This window comes from Diplotaxodon limnothrissa, linkage group LG7, assembly GCF_057381915.1.
Source record: "Diplotaxodon limnothrissa isolate DT_005_m linkage group LG7, D_limnothrissa_male_GT1.1, whole genome shotgun sequence".
Classification (NCBI taxonomy): domain Eukaryota; kingdom Metazoa; phylum Chordata; class Actinopteri; order Cichliformes; family Cichlidae; genus Diplotaxodon; species Diplotaxodon limnothrissa.
In genome coordinates this window covers 54,538,612-54,559,627 of record NC_140602.1, presented here as the reverse complement: position 1 = coordinate 54,559,627, position 21,016 = coordinate 54,538,612, and the positions used below count along the sequence as shown (strand labels likewise).

The window sequence follows — 21,016 nt, the reverse complement described above, 5'->3', positions numbered from 1 at the left end:
TTGGGGGGATTTGTTTACCACAGTTGTGAAAACACCTTGGATTTAAAGATGTAGCTCTTTAGTTTAAATCAATCGTGACCAATTTCTCCTCCTGGACTAGGGGGTCATACCGAGCTATGGAGGCATTGTTCCACCCCACTTTATTGGACAAAGCCTGATGTGTGTCAGAGAGAGGGTTTGGCATCTCCACCAAATATTTGTTCTTGCAGCTGAACGCCCACTGTCGTGAGGAGGCACAAGAAAACGCTGCATTGACCCACTCAGGGGGACATCAGTTTTCACTCCATCTCTGAGGGTGGTGCTTTTGTCTGGTCAGTAAAAAGCTGTATGTAACGTTCTGAATAATCACTTAATAAACCAGACCAGGACATTTTGTGCAACTTTGTTTTTTTTAAAGTTGAGGCTACATTTGGTAGAACAATTGGGCTATTTGTTTTTTTTCTTTCTTTCTTTGGTGTGACCCTCACAATTTAATGACCAGTTCTCAGTGAAAGCAGATTCTTCTCATTCGGGACGGGGTTTGTCAGCTAATGAGACTCAAAATAGTTTGCTCATATTTCCCGTGATTAGAGTTTAAAGCTGTTCTGATACCCATAACACTAGTTTGGTGTGAAACAAAACAAAAACCTCTGCAACTCAGTCAGTCAGTGGTCTGTGTAGGAATCCCCGTCATTATATACCTTGCATGATTCACTTCCACCAGCAAAAGTCTAGACAAGTAGAAAAGAAAGAGCTCCTCCTTTGACAGCACAGGCCTGCTGTTCTTGCTCTTCAGTCAACGCATTGACCCTTCAAAATAAAGGCAAAAGCATCCATGGACTTTTGCACTGCTCCCTCTCTAGGTGAGCATCTGTCTCCTCGACCTCTCCGGGTTACCCTCTGTGCTCGTGTGACCTCATCACTTTCTGTTCTTTCTTTTCATTCAAAGCCTTTCAGTGGGTGGTTAGACTCCTTATGTTTAAAGTTGAAATCCGATTAAAGGCTTAATTGGAATTTTGCAATTGCATAAATAAAAAAAATAAAAAGCGATGCATCAAAATAATTTCAGTAAAACATTTCCCAGTGGGGACTTATTGTTATTTTTAATTTATTTTTCATTTACTGTAGAATTGATTACGTTGCAGAGAGAAATAAATGAAGCACATTATACAAACTCTTTACTAACAAAACAAAGCCAAACATAATTCATACTTTCATTTTTTAAAGTTATTAGTCTGTAATTCCTTTTCATGTTCTTTCCTCTGAGTTGACAAGTGAAATAGCCCCCCCTCGCCCCTTTTTCTTTATTCTTGTGCTTTAATGGCATATTGATTTTTACTGTGATCAGCAGAGCAGCAAACTGACCTCTTCAGGGTTGGTATGAGTCCAGTAATATAAGAAGTGTGCCCAGAAGTTTGCTGATGTAACACAGGGCCTGTTTCAGGTGCTTTTTCCATGATCTCATTATCCTGGCTGTACAAAAGGAGAGATAACTATGCTAAACGGTTTCCTTTTGGTGCTCCCTGCATTCCTTCATGAAGTGAAAAGTCTAGGGCTGTCCTAAATACTCACATTTAGCTTAGCAGCTTTGGTAGTAATCAAAAGCAAATATCTCAATCTTTAACCTCTTAAGCCCCAAGCCTAACTGATCTCCTGCCTTTTGCCCCCGTATCAGGGGGCGTTGGGGCTTAAGAGGTTAACAAAACCTGGGGAGCAGGGTGCTAAAGATGATTGATCTGATGCCTTGTTCTTTAAACATAATTTTTATTTTAGGCTAATTATTTTAATTGTTGATTCTAAGCTTACTAAATATCTGAATGTAAGCGTGCTGATACTCTCTACTGTCTGCTGCTGAAGAAAGGAGAACAGACAGTAGGCCAGAAAATAATTTTTCTGCTTCAATACTATTTGTATATGACTTTACTGCATTTCTTTTGACAGTTAAAGAAATATATACTGCTTAAAAGGTGCATTTGTTATTCAAAATCATTCAGTGGTTAGGAACTGATTATTAGGATAAGACTATTTTATTGTTTCCCATAGGATAGATAATAAAATCTTCATAGATTAGGCCACTGTTACATCCAAAAACGCGTAACATCAAAGATAACAAAAAACCCTGAATGGATTACTCCAAATCCCTTCAAATAGCTCTTATTGCTAATGTTGTTACGATAAGAAAAGAAGCCCCTTCTTTCAGTTGAAGGAAGAAGTGTAAGGTATACATCATGGAAGCAATGAAATGACCTGGAAATTTTTATTTTAAAGCTACTGAGACCCAGATTGGGTCAAAAGATTAGTTTTGACTTTAAATACCACTAAATTCATAGCAATTGTGAAATTTAGCCTGAGGTCTTCGTGAGGTTTGATTTAATTACACTGGTTTTCAAAAGCTCTGCTATTATCAGAGAGGTTGGAGTGATATTTTAAGGGCCTGAATGTTGGTGTTTGAATTTTTTTTTTTTTAATACTAGTCACTGTTCATATATAACTTGTGCCCTTTTTTTCATTAGATTTTGCATAGAGGGAGAAGTTCCAACCACATAATATCATATATTGTTTACAAAGTGAAATATTTCTGTGAATTTAATCCAACAGGAATTTGTAACCATTCCAGTGAAACTGGCTCATCTTTGCCTCAGATGAGTTGATGTGTTGAGAAAGCCTGTCTTTAAATGGGGAGCAAGGCAATGGCCTGGGCCTTTATTATTTGTGGGATTGCAAAAGTTGTTGTTCAATAGTATGTATTAGTTCAGATTAAGTGGCAGTCTGATACCTGCACTGCAATCTTCCTAAAACGCTCAAGAATAACTAGAGTTTATGAGGCTGACCCTTATACAGATATGCATTAGTTTTCTTACAGCCCATGGACCACCTACGTAAATTTAGTAACTGCTAATGTTCCCTTTGTTCTCAGTTTGAATCTGTTTTCCATTTCCTGAATAATAAAAAACATTTAGTCACACAGTTATATTTATTTTCTTTTACATACGACCACACTAGTACATGTGGCTCACTGACTGGGACGGTATCCTGAAAAAATAAGTGCAGTGGACCTGGGTCATCTCCTGAAGGGATTACAGCATATTGGCTTTGATAGCAATAAAGTCAGGTGTCCGAGGCAGCAGATGAAAGGATGGTTGTCATAAGGTATTAGTACAAGGGGCAGTAGGAGGATTAATGGAATGGATTGTTTCAAATTTAATGTCTGTTAGAGGTTTTGTTTGTATTCAAACCACTTTTGTTATCATATTCCGTATTTCTACTTGAATTTTTCTCGTGTTTTTTAGGGCTACGACTAATTACACTTGATTGAATTTTGGCAGTCATTCATTTAGTGTGTTCCGTGTCAAAAACTAGTTACGTTTTCACAATTCTGCAGAGCAAATGTATGTATTATATTGGCTAATATTGGCTTAGTTGACTGGTGTCGGTCTTTTGGCAAGTAGCATGACATTTAATCAGAGATGGTGAGCAATTTGAATCTGTTGGGTCACATCTATTTTGTGATTCCTAAATCAGACATGTGGAGACCTTGCCCAAAAAGAGCCAGCACCAAGATACATAAGTCAGTCATGTGGAGGTTCAGCTTCAGCTGTGCAGTGACAGGCCTGTTTCTTGTTATGGTAATAAACAGTGTTGTGAAAAAGTCTTTGCTCCATACTGGTTTACTATTATTTTTGTATGTTTGTCACAATTAAATGTTTTAGATCATCAAACAAATTAAATAAGATAACACAAATGTAAACAAAAGGTCTAATGTCACACTTTTTCACACAGGGCTATATAGGTTTGGATGTTTCTCTCCCTTAATAATAAACACATTCATAATGTAGCATAAGTGTATGCTTTAAAAACTTTTTTGTGGCTTACTAGTTCTTTAAATTGAATCAGCGTCTTCAATGGTCTCATGGGATTAGCATCTCTGCTCATCACGTTGACATTGTGGTTTGAGCCATCATCTTGTGAATGCACATGCATAGTGGAAGTTTTAAAGTTTTTAATTGAGCAGTTCTATATATGCATGTTTTATGTTCCTCTATCCATTGAAATGAAAGTTATGCCTGAGTCTACATTCATATAAATAGAGCCTTCAAAATACCTGACCTTTTATTTGATGCCTGTCAAGTAGAGGTACTTACTTTGAAATATGTGGGGTCAAAACCTCCCAGCAGAAAGGTTTAAGTCTGCCCCACCTGATACGTTTGGGAAGTCAGTAACTCCAGTTTATCAATAAAACCAGCTTGAGATGCTCCTGTTGTTGAGATCATGGCATTACAATACAGGATTGAAAATGTGGTGTGACCTAATGATAAAGTATGAGTATATGCTTGTGTCTTACTTTCACATAATGCATTTCTTTCTTTGATCGCACTCTCTTCTAATTCATAATTTATTAATACACTTTTTCTCTTGTAGCCTGCAAATTGCTTGGTTGATGGCTTTTCCATTTTACTTCAGGAAGTGTCTCTTGATTCGTGATCTCAGAATGACTCATCATTATCATGGATCCATTTTTTTATTTATTTTTTTATTTTTTTAAATTAGATAAATGGTAAAGTGAACAAGGTGACAATGTTTACAAGACCCCAGCAATGTGGGCTAGTCCCTCTTGTAATTTTAATCCCCTCGCATATAATCCCGCCTCTTCTGCCATTTCCATTCTTTTCATGACCCCTCCCTCTTTTTTTCCGCTCTCTCTCACTGTCCTCTCTCATCCCACTTATTCCACCTTACGGCTGATGGAGCATTAAGCCTGAATGCTGTGGGCAGCCATAGCTTCAGATTCAGAGCGTGCACTTGAGTGAGCCACTGCTGCGCGAGTTCCTCCCCTGGTCTTTCACATTCTTGCTGTTTCTGGATAATCAGAACTGGCCAGTTTCTGTTGTTATTGTGTAGAAGTGGGGGTTCATTGTTCCCCATAACGTTACCCCTTTAACTGTGGATATCTAGAGCATGGTCTTGTGGATGCCCTCTCCAAATTAACCACAGCTTTTTGGTGCTCTAATTTGGAGGACATCGGATGGACATTTTCTGGATTTGGATATTTTTGAATGATTCCACGACGAGACACAGTGGATAAGATGGTGCCCCTACAAAAAAGGGTAATCTGAGTTATGTGTGCAGAGGAGGAGAGGAGGGTTTTGTGTGCATGATGTGGGTGCAGCTATGTGTGCTTATTGTTTTCTGTTTTGTGCCCTGAATGCTGGATGTCTGTAATAATTTTCATCATGAAGTAAATATTGTTAATTGCTTTAATTGGAACATGGCGTCTCAGAGTGAGCATGTGCTTGGGTGATAACAACAAGCAGTGGATGGGTGTCTGAAAGTTTAGACTTTAGGATTGATGAGGCAGAGTTTAATTTCAGTAAAAATGTGTAAATCTGTTGATTTCATCTTCTGCTGAGTGGCTCGTTGATGAGGAGTGATTGCTCATTGAAACTGACTAACAATGCAGAGTGCACCGCTACCCCTCACCCTCATCCTTCTCACTCCATTGTTTTTGCTTGAGTAGCAGTTAATTGTGTGAAGGCTTGTTCAAAGGTGTGCAAGAAATTTTGATCACCCTCTAGACAACATTTTGTGGCTTCAGTAAAGCTAGAAATATATTTTCCTGAAGTGTTTGAATATTTTGCACTTCTAACAAATAAGCCACACCTTCTCATAGGCTACACTAAACCTCTTAAACTTTTCATCACCACAACCACTTCCTGTGTCTAGGGTAAGAAAGCGCACTTTGTGGAGGATGTTCTAAAGTGCCCTGCATGGTTTGCGTTGAGAATTAGAAAGAACTTTTTGCACTGTGCTTAAGAGCAATTATCTGCACTCAGGAAGACTACCGACATGTTAGAAGAGAGGATGGGAGATTGTTGGAGCCGCACTAAGGTTGTCCGTGTCTTCTTTGTTGTTCACCTTTGGAATTATTTTGTAATTCTCTTGGAATTAAGCATACGATTGTTAGTGAAACTTTGCACGTATGTAAATCGATATTCCAGATGAAGGCTTTTCTTTTTTGAAGTGATGAATTTCAAGACGTGACCTCAGCCAACTAAAGGCTCATTTTTTCCTCACAAGTCATGAACGAATCATGAAGAATGAGTTCAGTCTGAACAGCTGTGTTTGGTTATCAGTAGTGAGGATTGCTGCTGCTGCTGCTGCTGCTGCTGCTTGTTTTTACTATGAGCTCTACTTTTTCTCTGTGACAGACCACAATTTGAAATTAAATTAAGAGTAGCAAGGGGAAACTTGCTGGAAAATGACTCGGTGTCAGGAGGAAAGTTGCAGGCTTATTCCAGGAAACACGTCCTTTGAAGAGTTTAAATCACAATTTAGGTTGTTTGAGATCAATTACTGAGAACAAACCAATGCGTGGCCTGTGGGAAGCCAGATGAGCAGTAGTCTACAAACAGAAGTTAAATTTTAATAAACTTAATGATTAGTATGAGCAGTGCTCAACTGCAAAGGTAAAAATGCAAGTGGGCCAGAGTAAGTGAGCAAAAGATCGACAGTAGGTCCCTTGCAGTGCCGTCATTGAACTGATTGAATCGTTTGTAATGCTTAACTTTCTTATTACAATGTAAATGGCATTACAGAGTGCTTTATTTTCCTTCTTGAATGATGTAATCACCATCTTCTTCTTTTCTGCAGGATCAGTTTGACAACTTGGAAAAGCATACACAGTGGGGGATCGAGTTTGTGGAAAAGTACACCAAATTTGTCAAGGAGAGATCAGAAATTGAAACCAACTATGCAAAACAGATTAGGTGAGTATTTAAGTTTACTCAGAATCACATTGTGGGTTGCAGAAGCAGTTGTAATAATGGTGAATGTTTTCCTCTTGATGACATAGATAAAAAAGACACACACAGAAACAGACACTACAGCAGGATTTGACCTACCGAAGTGCCCTTGAGACTGAATCTTAAACACCACATTTTGAAGCTGACCTTGACCTCTGGCTTCCCATAGGAAGAGGAGACTAAATGAACAATCCCATGTGGGAAACCGTGCATTGGAATACAAGTTATCAAGAAATTCTCTTATTTTCACAGCAGTGTTGTTGTTTGCCTGCAAGGAAGCAGAATTACCTTATGTAACTGCAGAACCAAACATGCAAGCGGAAGAGGTTGTCTATTCCCCTCCATCCTTTTTGTCTGTGAAGAGTCTGTCTGCTGCTTTGCACTCTCTCCTGCGTGCTGTCTGATTGTGTTGCTAGCTTCAGTTTCAGGCAAGAGGAAGTCAGGTTGTGGGGGAAGGGGGTGAAGCTTGTGTTTCCATAGAGATTACTAGGTATCAGCATTATCAACCCCAGGTCTGACCCAGATTTTTTCCCCCCTCCAATCACAAGTGTTGGTCCCGCCCCCTCCACTGTGTTTTGCTGCAGTCACTTATTTTTTTCAGGGGAAGTAGTGGGAGTGTATTCGGTCCTGCATTGACAGGATGCGCTTCACAAGACCTCTTGCATCCATGCACAGTGGGAGATACCCCCCAAATCCACAATCCTCCTATTTAAAGAGGCCAGGCAATATGGCTAATGCTTTAAGTATTGACCCCCAACCCCCAGTTTCACAGAATCTAGCCACTACCATTCCAGTATTCACAATGAAGGCCTCTGTAACACGCCCTGTGATCCTGTATGCAGACCTTGCCATGCCTGTTTCTTGATAATTAAGTCAGCTTGAGATAATAGGACTATCTGTCTGTGTTTATATGCATGCATTACCTACATATCTCTGTATTCACTAACTTTTCAGACCTAAATACGGACACATGCAAACAGAGGTGTTTTTTTAATTGGTGCATATAGTTTTCCTAACTATTAATTTTGTTCTGTTCTTTTCTTTCTGCAAATCTGCTAAGTAATAATGTTGAACTTTAAGTATTTAAGGTCCTCTTTTATTGTCTGGATCATTTTAATGGCATGTAAAATACATTGCCTCAGTTAAATAAAATTAGTTAAATTAAAGCACCGCATTAGTAAAATAAGGTGGACCTAAGGTGGGCTTGTATGTAAACAAATATAGATATCCAATAATTCTGTTAGTTACTAGCATCTGTCACTGTGTGTTCCGCTCATCTAGCTATAGTAGGTTTATTGACCTGGAGGCTCTCCAGATGGTCCGAATGTTTTCAGGGCTTACTGTTATCTAGCATACACATATACACACAGATATATGTGCATATCGACATGCTTGACAGAAAAGCTAAAATGAGATAGTTAGGACATTAAGACAGAGGTTTTGCGACTCATTGAGTTTTCTATTGTTTTCAACACACTGGTTCTTTGTTGTGGTGCTACTTGGCCATACCTCAGGACTAATTACCCTCTGTAATCAACTTGATTTGTGACATCAGGTATAATCTATTGGGCACACTCATGCTAAAAAAAATGCAGAGCTCTTAAATCTAATAAACTAATGGAACTAATCCTTTGATCTAGTCCTCCTTTCTCCCAGCTGTGTTGCTGGGCAGATTTTTCAGGCTCAGAGGTAACGTCTTTAATCACAGTAGACAACTTGATAAGTCACAACAGGAAATGCACAGGTGTATTTAAAGACATGAATCAGTTTTTTAATTTAAAAAAAAATAATTCAAATAATTCTTTGTTCACCCAGATGTTATATCTGGGTGAACAAAGACTCACATTTTATATTCCTCTAGGCCAAAGGATTAAGAGAGAAAATGTTTGTCAGATCAATAAGCCTGCAGAAATGGGCCAATTATGGGGGAGGAATCATCAATAAGTGAGGCCACAGTTTTAACACAGTTGCAACAAATGCTTCGTGAAACATATGAAATACTTTGCTTTTCTAAAGAACTGAATGCCATGTATGACTATAAATCTACTTTACACCATTTCATCACCATACCAACCACACTGCACCAATCCATGAATAATCCTCTTTCCCTGAATTGGTGTAAACATGCACAATGCTTCAGTGTAGTCATTGCAGGGGCAGTGCATTAATGCCCCACCCTCCTCTCCCCTAGAGTCCAGTCTGGAGTAATCCAAATCAAAGTGGGAATAAAATCTTGCTGAAAACACACTGGTAGAGGGAGAAAATGTTATCAACTGCTTCAGAGATTTTGCCTCAGTAACGGTACAGAAAAATATGGAGACATATCCTCTTAAGTTGCCCCAAACCCCATTTAACCATCCTCATTTAAAGCTAGTTGTTACCCTAGTTTCAACACATTTGCTAAATATGTTGCTGAGTTGAGTGGGACACATACAGTCTGACACGTGGCTTCTGGCTGTGAGTGAATGAATGAGTGAGTGGGAGCTAGGGCTATAATTAGAGGTTGGGTGAAAAGGAGAGAGAGATAGGCACATAGATCTGCCTAGCAACAGTGCAAACACCACTGGAAAGTCGTGTGGGGGATGTGGGTATGAGGGAGCTGGATGGAGTTCATGCAGACCCACATTATATCTTTCTTAATACATTTATTATTTATTTCGGCATGAATTAAGCAAGCTCTTGTGCAAGCTGAGGCATTTAGGTCCCATCACTGAACAAACTGCTGGAATCCCAGATCAAACACAGTCACCAATGACTGTAATCAGCTCTTTGCATCAGTTTACACTGACATGGTGTAATAATTTGGACAATAATGCCACCAAAGGTTCATGACATTAGACTGGAAAATTTCACTTTCTCCTTTTCATGTCTTTTCTCTGTATGAGTTAACAAATTTGTGGCTTTTTCATTTTGGTATGTCTTTTTTTTGTTAGTCCACAGCTTGGATATGCATTTTTAATTCGACAACAGTTCCTCTAAATTAGACAAAGGATCCTAAAGTGCAAGCACAAAGTGTACTCAAATCTTTCAGAACATTGAGTATGTTATTATGATTTGGTGACAGAGTCCCAGTTGGCTGATAATGAGTCTGGCACAGTGTCTTTATGAAACGAGTGACATGATGTACTGTAGCCTGCAATGCATCACGTTGCTGGGCTGCATGAAAGACAGTGATAAATGCTGCTGTAATGACATTAAAGGTTGTTATTTGTGTTCCACACACAAAACTAACCATGCATCTATAGTTACAACCATGTTTTATTTCATCTTTACACATCCCTGTTCACTATATGTCTCATTTTCCCTCCCCCTCTCGGCCCTGCTCTAGTCACGTACTGCTAACATACAGCCAGAGTCAAAACAAGGGTAATGGCTGCTTTAGAACAGCTTTATTCTGGTGACTGGCTCTGCATGCATGCTCCTTAAGGGCAATGATTTATGACATGAAGAGAGAGACCATAGCAGCAGGAGCAGAAAGCACTCTGCTGGATTGAATGGTGTACTTGAATGATCCTTTGGCAGGTCCATAAGGGCAGTGTCAGGGAAATATAATGGCAGGGGTGCACTACTGGTCTGAAGATAGGGCTCTTTGTAAGAGTTCCAGTAAGGAATATCTGACTGGAATCTTTTTCTTTACAGGAATCTATCAAAGAAATATCAGCCCAAGAAGAACTCCAAAGAAGAAGAAGAGAGCAAGTAAGTTAAATGATGCTGCATACGAGGTAAAAGGAATGCTGTGAAATTTTGAGGTGGAGAGAAGAGCCAGCAATTTTTTAATGAGTAGAAATCACTGGAAACATTTAATAGAAATATATAAAGTCATAAAGCATCATTTAAATGGGGATTTGTTATGTTTTTGCTGTAGTCTTGTATATAATTGGCAGATATGAGAGTGGTATCCTCTCATTATCTCTGTATTTAAAAACATTTAACTATTCCTTTACTTGTTCTCACAGAGGTCGTTTTCTTTCAAAAATGAGCCATGTTTTTGGTAGCCATGTCTTTCCTCTGACTTCATTTCCTGTGGCCCACTAGGTACACCTTCTGTCGAGCCTTCCTAACAACACTGAACGAGTTAAATGATTACGCAGGTCAACACGAAGTTATTTCTGAGAACCTGACATCTCTTATCATCACCGAACTTGCGCGCTACCTACAAGAACTCAAGACTGAGAGAAAATCGGTGAGAGCTTTTGATATCAGATCTTTGGTTATTTTCTTTTTCTCGGTATTTGATTTCTGTTTCTTCTATTCCTCTGTTCCTATGCCATAAAAAACAAACTTTGACTTCAGACAATAGGATATGTTTAAGGAAAATAGACACAATGGGCTTTTTAACAGTGCTTCCCCTTTGCATGTTCTGTTCTCCATGAACCGAGGTCATCCCAGAGTAAATATAGATACACCCAAAGGCTCACCAGAAGAGCAAAACGTGACTGAGTGAGTCCTTTTTATGGAACACAGTCTTCGTCTCTCTGTCATTACACACTTATTCCTTCTTTTAAACCAACTAAATATCGGTACACCACATGCTATTCTTAAACATTTAAATCACTTTTATCATTACCATTATAAAGTGATTAGAAAGAGTGGTGCACTTGCATTGTGTGATGCATAGAAATCAAAGAGTGGTGGAAGAGCAGAAAGCGAGAGAGAGGATGAGACCTAGCCACCTGGGAAAGTGTTCTGAAAATCTTTCATGAGCTCTTTTGTCTTGGAAGTCCTGCTGGGGGAACTGGAGTGGAAACCCAAAACCAGAGTGCTGCTCAAAGGCTCAGTGACCTTTTTTTAGATTGCGTTTTCATTCGCACAGGCACAGACATCAAGGCTCCTACATTTAGTCTAATGCAGGCCATTTACATTTAGTCTATGGACCACATCATTAGTGATCATAATGAATTTTAAGCTAAGTTTTAGATGGAGATGCTACAGAAAAAAACGGGAATTTCCCATATTTGCAAAGAGAAATCACACACCCCCAATTCATTTTTTACTTTGGTTTAGCCTGCTTCATACAGCAAAGATCACATACAGACTTCAGATTTGTCTCTTGTTGTAAAGGTTGATTAGAGAGACTCCTGCTGCTCGCAGGCTGCAGAATGTCACTTTGACCCCACTGTTCCTTCTCATTTCTCTGCACAGTTCCTCTTTTTCTACTCTATTTAATTCTTAAATATATCTGTTTGTCCCTTTTTGACCCTTTCTCATCCTTTTTACCCATTCTTTTCTTTAGTCATGTGTCTTGACTAAAGAAGCCTAAAGCAGTATATCTTCAGTTAGCTAGTACTGGGGGTTCCCCTTCATAGCATAGCCATAAAACAAGTTTAGTCTAACATTTAGTCTAACATTTTATGGCTATGCTATGTTATAGCATAGCCATAAAACACGTTTTATGGCTATGCTATATCCCCTGTCCAGATCAGATAGCTTGTTCTGTACAGAGGATCATTTCATCTAAATTCATTGGGTTTCTCATGTTTTGTACAGTGTCCTTGTGGAGTAAATTTAACCTGTTAAGCTTTCAGTCATTTAAATGATTTTGCATTGAGATTCAAAAGCACATTCATACAACTCCTGAGTACTGGGGTGTGACTTTGGCTTATTTTAAGTGTTGAAAAGCCTGCTGACAAAAGCAAATTTCCAGCTATAGAAAAACATAGCACTACCAGAGAAAGTGATATATTGGGTGTTGTTTGTAAAGCCCCCAGCTTCCTATCATCCACTTTTCCCCCCTTATTTCTAAGCACTACTCAGTGTCCCCTCTGCAGCATTTTGTTTGTGTTAGACAAAGCCGTGTAGGCAGACCCAGACAGTGGGATTAGAGGCTGAAGCTGGCCCCTCCAGGGTTTATAGGAAGCTTATTGCGCAGGTAAAAGCCACATTACAAACCCGGAAATGAAAAAAAAAAACCTCATTAAGTTCTCATATGGACTTGTTTTGTAACTTTCTACACTTCCCCTTTGCTGTCTTCTTGAGTGAATCGCTTGCTAAACTCAGCTCGGGGTGGCATAAGAGGTGGCCAACAGTGTTCTCCTAAAAGGTTTAACATAGCAAATCTAGGTGTTTTTACAAAGGTAGAATCACATTTTATATGCTGGACTAAAGCTGTTGTAAGCACAGTAAGAAATATTTTAAATATTTCACAGTTGTGACAACATACTTTCTTGTTTTTGCATTGCTTAATGTCTTAAAGTGTAATATGAAATGTTGAAGAGGGGGCAGGGTTAATATGGGATGAAGGCTCTTTAAGTCTCACTGGACTGTTTGTGCTGAGGAATCATAATAAGGTGTTCAGTCAGCATACTGCTGTCCTTACCGGGTCTCTGACCACAAGGCTTAACTGGCCTCTCTAATGAAGACTGCCGAAGACCCTTAGACTGTGCAAGACTTCCTATAACTCATCATAGGTTCCCTTTTTTATATAAGTATGTGACATATTCAGCCAGGTAGAAAATTTTAAAAAAGAAAGACACTAGCTCATTTAGCTGCAAAGACCAGAAAAAAATGCATTGCATTTAGTGGAAAAGCAATAGATACTAGGTGCTTTTGTGCCAGAAAATATCATCCTTGTTGTTCTCGTTGAGGCAGGCAAGAAAGAGAAACCATGGTAAAAACAGTGCATCACTCTGGGCTGTCCTCAAATGCCTTCTTGTGTTGAGTGGAAAAGCAAATAGGAAGGTGAGAGGGAGAATTGATCGTTGGATCTTCCAGTAGTCTCTGCATGCATATATCAATCCAGAATGACTTCAGTATAAACAAACGCTGCAGTACCACTAGGTTTGAACTGTTGCCTAATGGATTCGACATGAGGAGAAACGTCCCAGTGGAGCTTTCATAGGGTTTAATCATCTCTGTCGTCTCTAGAAGTCCACACAACCTGTGGCTATTTCCAGTACCTAATGATTATATGCATGCTGACAGCTGTATGAGGCTGCAGGTTCACATTCCTATGACCCAAGTCAAGTCAATGAATGAGTAATATATCAGTTAACTGCTGCATATGCACAGATGTGCACGTGCACATCTTGACTCAAGTGAGCTTAAAGATGCACATGCTAAGCAGCAGAGGTGGGACCAAGTCATTGTTTTGCAAGTCTCAAGTAAGTCTCAAGTCTTTATCCTCAAGTCTCAAGTCAAGTCTCAAGTAATGTCAGGCAAGTCAGAGTCGAGTCTCAAGTCACTGGTGTAAAAGTCCGAGTCAAGTCACAAGTCTGAAATTTTGAATTTCAAGTCCTTTCGAGTCTTTAAAAAAAAAAAACAACGAAAAAATAATGTTGCAGTTATATGCTAAATGTAAATATTAGACCATGTAATTTTAAAATCTGTGTTTTTCTCAACACATGACAAAATAGTGAACTTAGAAAATATACACAAATTGTGAAATTGCACCTCTTTAAAATGCAGCTCAATTAAACTTAGCTCCAAGAATAATTTTCACCGACAGTTCTGAGATAAGCTGCATGTTATTCTTGGATGCGGTTGTAGGACCGGCTTTAAAACCGCATGACAAAAATATCATACACATTAAAAAAAACTGTATCACCAACGTAGCCTGGACAACATTTGCTAGTTAGATGAAGTCAGCTATCTCATCTTAGCATATTTATATGCATATTTATAATCATACGCTTCTTGGAGTGAGTGCATACACTCATGAAGTTTAGTAACTTCAGGTCACTGCAACAAGCCCAGGTACAGTTTACCGACGGATGGGTGCAGGACCTTGAAATGCACCGTGTAGAAAGTAAAGACCATCGTACGTATCATAAGTTTACCAATCTCACAAATCGTCGTCATAAATACACATTCATTAACCGTTTATTAATAGGACCTTTGAGCTCAACGGTAATTAATTAGTAGTGGAAATAATTTCTGGTAGCATCACAGAAATGTAGCAGTGACAATAATATTGTATGCTGTAATCGTACTGGGCAATTAGTGATACAAAAAACCTGTTTTATCCTGTGAATAAAAGTATATGTTTTTGTCAATGTACCATAATAACAGAAGCGAAACGCAATATTGTGTCAGGACAATTCACTATTTATGCACAATAAATAAAGGAGCATAGCGCGACAATTTCTGTTCAGCGCCAGACTTACTTGTAACCTATATCACCAATTATGTTAAGAAAAATGACGTATTAACTACTAAAAAACTCTGACCTTCGTGTAAATGCTTGGAGCAGACTAACCTGTGAGCTGGAGGGTTCTGGGACGTTATATTTGATCTTTGAATGGCTGCAATCCAGGCCATCCGTCGCGTCTTTGTTACTTTGGAAACATGGCTCGAACAATTTCTCTTCAACGACGTAATCCGATAACAACCGATCTCTTTACCCGTCGGCTTCCCGTGGCTGTCATGCGACCGGCTATTGCAGTTAATAATACAACGGCTTCTTGACATTTTTGTGTTTCTTTTTATCGCTGTGATTTCAATTGAAAGCCTGCGTGCGCTAGTACCTCTTGCCACGAGTTCCCAGAATCCTTTGCGGTTCTACCCGTGAATGACGTCACATTTTCAATCTCTATATAATATGCGTGTTAAATTTTATATTTGGGGTGAAATATCAAGTCTTTTCAAGTAAACCGGTTCAAGTCCAATTCAAGTCCCAAGTCATTGGTGTAAAAGTCCAAGTCAAGTCACAAGTCTTAGAACATTTTTTCAAGTCAAGTCTAAAGTCATAAAATTAATGACTCGAGTCTGACTCGAGTCCAAGTCATGTGACTCGAGTCCACACCTCTGCTAAGCAGTAAAGAGGTTTTCTCTTTTACGTGTCAGAGAATACAGATTTTTACAGTGGATAAGGCAGCTTGTGAGTGCACATCACACTCAGCTCAGCCTGGAAAAGGATGCCAGTAAAAAGAGGCATGTAAGGATCATGGTTGTGAAAACCCAAATCTCTGTCCTTAGATGCCTCGTATCTTTGTCATGTGCTATGGTACCTGGATGGTATTAGAGAGTCTGTGTCGCAGCATGAGGAATTCCTTTATTTATGAAGGATGTGTCACAGTCATGAAAAAGCATGCCTACTTTCCATTATTAAGTGAATATTCAACTTTGATCTTTGATTTCATATTATTATTATCTAATCCCACTTTTATTAAACTTTAACCTCCTAAGACCCGAACTCTTTCATGTCATGCATTTTTAATTTCTCTTTGCTATTTGGGCTGATTGGGACCTGATGAATGTAAAAACCAAGAATTACCAGATTTTATTTTAATTTTTACCAGATTTTTGTTACTGAAAGAAATGAGATCCACATATGAGGACGTTTATTTTGAAATTTTATAGAACAGTGGCAGTATACTGTCCTCGTAAGTGAATATCAGGCCCTTGTAGAGCAAAATTTAGTATTTTGGTCTAGACAACCAAAAATGTGATGTTCACATATGTGGACTCCAGGTCCTAGGAGGTTAAATATGAATGCAGCAAAAGGATGAATTCTGGGTCAAGAATTTTTTAGGCCTTTTTCTCTCACTTGTTCTGGTAATGGAAATGGCTTGAGGTCACTGAACTGCTCTCAAATGTCACTGCAGTCACATGCTCTTATTGATTAGCATGAATGGAAAAAAGATGACATGCTCATTGAGTTCTGAATGGGCTACGAGGGATATTTGTATCACCAGGGTCTGTTAATTTAAACACTGAGAAACCAGTACGGCAGAGCATCTGCTCTGATCGCTGTATATGTGCCGTCCCAGGTGGCTGATGGCTCTTTTTATTGTGTTTGAAAGTAAAACTGCCTCATTTGTCCCTGTAGTCAGTAAATCTTCATCCTCCAGCAGATCTTGTAAACCTGATGGAGCTGTTTATCGCAGTTTGTTTATCTCCATAGATATTTGTTTTTTTTTAAAACTAGATGATGTGCAGATTTCTTTTTTATAAATGTGGTTATAGAGGTAAATATTTGGTTGAACGAATTCTCCATAGTAACAGTGATGTCATACGGTCTGTGAGCTTGTGTTGTGTGGAGAGGCTTCACATTCACTTATCAATTACCAAGAATTACTTTCAGAGTACATCATTGAAAAGTTGGTGTTATTAAACAGTCACCTGCAGGTCCTGGTTAGCAGATTTTTTTTTTTTTTTTGGCTAGTTAAATGTTGCATTGTTGGGAGCTGACTTTAGCAGTTCCACAGTGTCCTGTTTTTTCTTTTTGTAACGCTCAAATACTTCCTCTGAAACACTGGAACACTTCCTTATTTTACTCAGCTTCCCTCGAAACTTTGGGAAATGGGAAGTGTGAATGCCTGAGGTACACCAGGTTGCATTCTCACTTACTACTCTCATGTCATTCAAGTAAGATGAACTTTTAAGCCTCCTGCATCATTTGTAATTTCACATCTCTTGCTTATTTAATCAGAATACCAACTTCCTTGTGCTTCCCAAGCACTGAAATACCAGCAGCGTACAAACAGCAGCTTTCTGTTCTTTACAATAGCCTGGGTCCGTTATTGAATAGCAGCATCGATATTCAACTCAGCTACTGGTCCCAGCTTCCGCAGTCTGCGTTACTATGGGATACCGCATTAATAGTCAAGTCCCTGTGCCATTTTCATTTTCATTTGATTCTTTTTGAAGTCCTGTGCAGATTAATCTTTCTGTCAGCAGTTAAAGAAGTATTTGCATGCTTTATAGCTAATCGCAATCTATTAAAAAAGAAAAAGTTTAGATTGTACCCGTGTGTTTGCAGTTCCAGGGGATTTGGCTGTGATCCACACAGAGAGCTGTAGAGGGATGTGCTCTGTCGTCGGGCCAAGTGCACGTTAGTAGGCTAAGCGAGGCCATGTACAAAAAGCACAGCGTATTTGCTGTACAAGTTTAGACTAGCAGCTGCCACCTAGTCCTCTCCAATATGCTACAGTTGACATTGCCAAAATCCTTCATTGTGTGTTTGCCTCTAAATAGTTTCTATCATTTAATTCATGCCTTGTTCTCTGTAAATTTCTATTTTATGTTGCTTCAGCTGCTATTATAGAACTTCATCAGTTAGCCTTTATCTGTTTCTTATTCTGCCCACTTTGCTCTGGCTGTTACTATCATGTTTATTAATACAGTTTTTTTTTGGGAAAGTACAAACTTTACCTGGTAATGGCTCTAAAACAGTTAGGGGAATACCAACATGATTACTGCTTAGTCAGACATCAGAGCTGTCACACAGAGAAAAGGGGGATCATCAGACTAATCATTAATATTGTTTGTAGGTCACAGTATTGCAGTGTTTGACCAACAGAATTTCCCTCATCCAACAGTAGATTCATGCTTTTAGTAGTTTCTTTCAACACGCTTTCTAATAAGCTGTTTATAACTTCTTGGTCTTATGGATATATTTTTTTAACTATTTCTGGTAAGAAAAAAGTAGGATTTAGTAAGTTTTATCAAATAATATGCATTCTGTATTTGCATGACCCTCAACAGAGAGCAGAGAGGACTGCTTTTTAAAAACAGAAACCTTTGGTGCACAGCTCTGCTATGAGCATGGTGCTTTGTGAAGACAACTCTGTGTACAGTATCTTTGACTGGTTTTAATGATTTTACTGTTAACCTGTTTTTGTCACTGTTACACACTTTCTCTGGAGCTGTGTTGGTACCCCTGTGGTGAGCCTGTGGTTAATCTTTCATCAAACAGACTTTTAGCCTCCTGCTCAAGCTTGAATATATCTCTGAGCACTAAGCTCGTGGGTTCTATGGTCGTAATTTTTAGAGTATGTACAATACAGTGTCTATTTGAATTTGCACAGTTGACACTAATACTTCACTGTCACAGTGTAGGAACTATTCATAGTGGTTAATGATTACCTCATCTAATTTGTAAACCCTACTATATCAAAGACATGTTCATCTGATTTTAAATCCCTTGAGCTCATAAATAATATGAGAGAAATTAACAATTCTGTACTTTTTCTGTTTTCTCTTGCAGCACTTCCATGATGGGCGTAAGGCACAGCAGCACATTGAAAGCTCGTGGAAACAGCTGGAAGTGGTAAGTGAACCTATTTACGTGCAGTTCCACAGTTGTGCACTAGTTGCAACAAATACATACTGAGCTTGCATCATTTGCAACTATGAAATTATAAATGACTAAAATAAACCATTTTTTCTGGATCGCTTGTCAGTTTCTCTTGGCTTGGGAGCCAGAGGCACTTCAGATTTTCGTGGCAGCCTAACCCAACCTAGAAATGAGTGTAATACAAGGTGAAAAAAACAAACAAACAAATATCTGTTTCTTTATGAAGGATTTGCTCCAGGCATTTTAGATCATTCGATTTATTTCCCAGGTGAAGAGTTGCTACCAGTCAGCAGTAATAAAGCAAAATATATAAAGCACATCATTATCAAAAACTGCCAGACATGAGGTGTTAGTGGGAAAAATGTAAATCAGCAGAGGTCCTTGTACAGAAAAACCTCCTGTTATGTCCTAAAATCTCAGTGTACATTTTCTTTTACATGCAGTGAGGGGGACAGAAGTAAATAATAATAATGACATCAGATGAATTGATTGATACACACACTGCCTGAGGTGCACCTAGTACTGAAGACTGAAACACTGAAGTATAATGTAAATATCAGCTGCTGGCAAGATTTTAAGTACATTGTTTCTCGTGCTGAAAAAGTGCAGGTCCAGGATTTCTGTTTGTATTTGTAGTAAAGAAGCTCGAAGAGAAATTGCACAGAACACTACTTCTTATCTCTGGCTGGCCCCTTTGACGGGGGAGAGAAAGCGTGTGAGAGAGATGCCTTGTCCTTCTCAAACTTCTCTGTGCACTCAATGGATACCATTGTATGTGAGGCAGATAGGCATAGTTCAGAGTGCACACTAGCCCAACAAACACTGATTGTTCAGTTAGAGGGGTCGAAAGAGGGTTGGATGAATGCTTGTTTTTCTGTACACAAATGACCACTATGAACATTTGTTTAATCTGCAGACTGCAGACTTTAACAAACCCTGTTCCTGTGTCAGTTGACATAAACTGACCTCTGCTGCACACAACGCCAGGCCTTAAATGTATTTGACGTACACGTACACATTATGACGTCCATTACTGTGCTTATTTAAAAGTCAAGTAATATAGCGTTCTGCTATAGCTCGTGGCAGGAATTGACTGATGTAATGTGTGTGATCTCATTAAATCATTAAACCCTCTTATTTCAGAGTAAAAAACGGTTTGAGAGGGAGTGTAAAGAGGCAGAAAGAGCACAGCAGTACTTTGAGAAGATGGATGCTGACATTAACGTGACTAAGGCTGACGTGGAAAAGGTATGTGTTGTGTCACCTCATATCCAATGAGCTTGCCCTGTACCCTTCATGCTTAACACGACTGCCTGGGCTTCTCACCCTCCCACCTAGCAACCTTTTTGTCACGATTTTCTTTTCCACGTATTCCCCCTTTTATGCCCCGATCCTGAGTCCTTGTTCCAATGAGCCTAAAAGACAGCAAAGACTGACTGATGACGTTCTTGATGCCAGGAACTGTGCGAAGAAGCTGGCATTGTCCCAGCAGCACAGTGATCTGCTGCTAAACAAAGCTGATAGCAGCAACAAGTCTGGATTATCTATGTAGAACAGCCACCAAACATCTTTGTTTAGTATAAAAAGGTTTGGTTCTCTTATGTGTCTTTCGGTTTATACATGTAGGTTTGTTTTTACTTTTTGACTGTGAAAAACTAAATAAGTAGTGTGCTGTTTTAGAGATTATATGTCCTGTTCAATAAATCATCACAAGGAGCAATCATCCGATTCTCAGAACTTGCAGCCCACAGTCTCCTGGGCCCGTAGCTGATGTCATTTCCTGTTGTCATGACCAATTAAAAGAGCCCTCAAAATCTCAGACCCACACAGCTCCCACGCCCGCAAGGCATCATGGGTCAGCAGCGCATGTTCCTGCTGCTCATCAGCTGTTGGAGCAGAGCTGAGGCTCACAGTTGACACAGTTCAGACCTGATTATTATGCAAATATAGGCTGGAATAAAGAGCCTTTCTACACTCTGGACATGCAGCCAGAGAACTACAGTCATCTTAAGAGAGCACTGAACTCAGCTGGAAAGACAGCAGCTCAAGAATCTATTGTTGAAGCAGGAGTTGCTGTACTCATATCAGAGTTATGTTTATTATCACACAACATTCATAAATTGCACATGATATCAGCAAATGAAACGATCATTTGATTTTCACTTTATTTGAGTTCAGCCTGTTTGTAAAGTGGGGACATAAACTGTGTCATAGTATGCCA

General features: G+C 39.1%; 1 protein-coding gene across 12 annotated transcripts in view; it reads left to right on the top strand.

The window, feature by feature from the left end:
• fnbp1b (formin binding protein 1b) overlaps positions 1–21,016 on the top strand; it is a 56,050-nt gene that overhangs the window by 11,411 nt on the left and 23,623 nt on the right. For all 12 annotated transcript variants that reach the window (XR_014906420.1, XM_085359945.1, XM_085359944.1 and 9 more), the window contains exons 2-6: positions 6,628–6,743; positions 10,419–10,475; positions 10,815–10,962; positions 18,706–18,768; positions 19,939–20,043. Coding sequence is in view for 11 of the 12 variants with exons in the window: in XM_085359945.1 (XP_085216071.1) it covers positions 6,628–6,743; positions 10,419–10,475; positions 10,815–10,962; positions 18,706–18,768; positions 19,939–20,043 (489 nt within the window). In the remaining variant the exon portion in view is untranslated. The remainder of the gene's footprint in view (positions 1–6,627; positions 6,744–10,418; positions 10,476–10,814; positions 10,963–18,705; positions 18,769–19,938; positions 20,044–21,016) is intronic.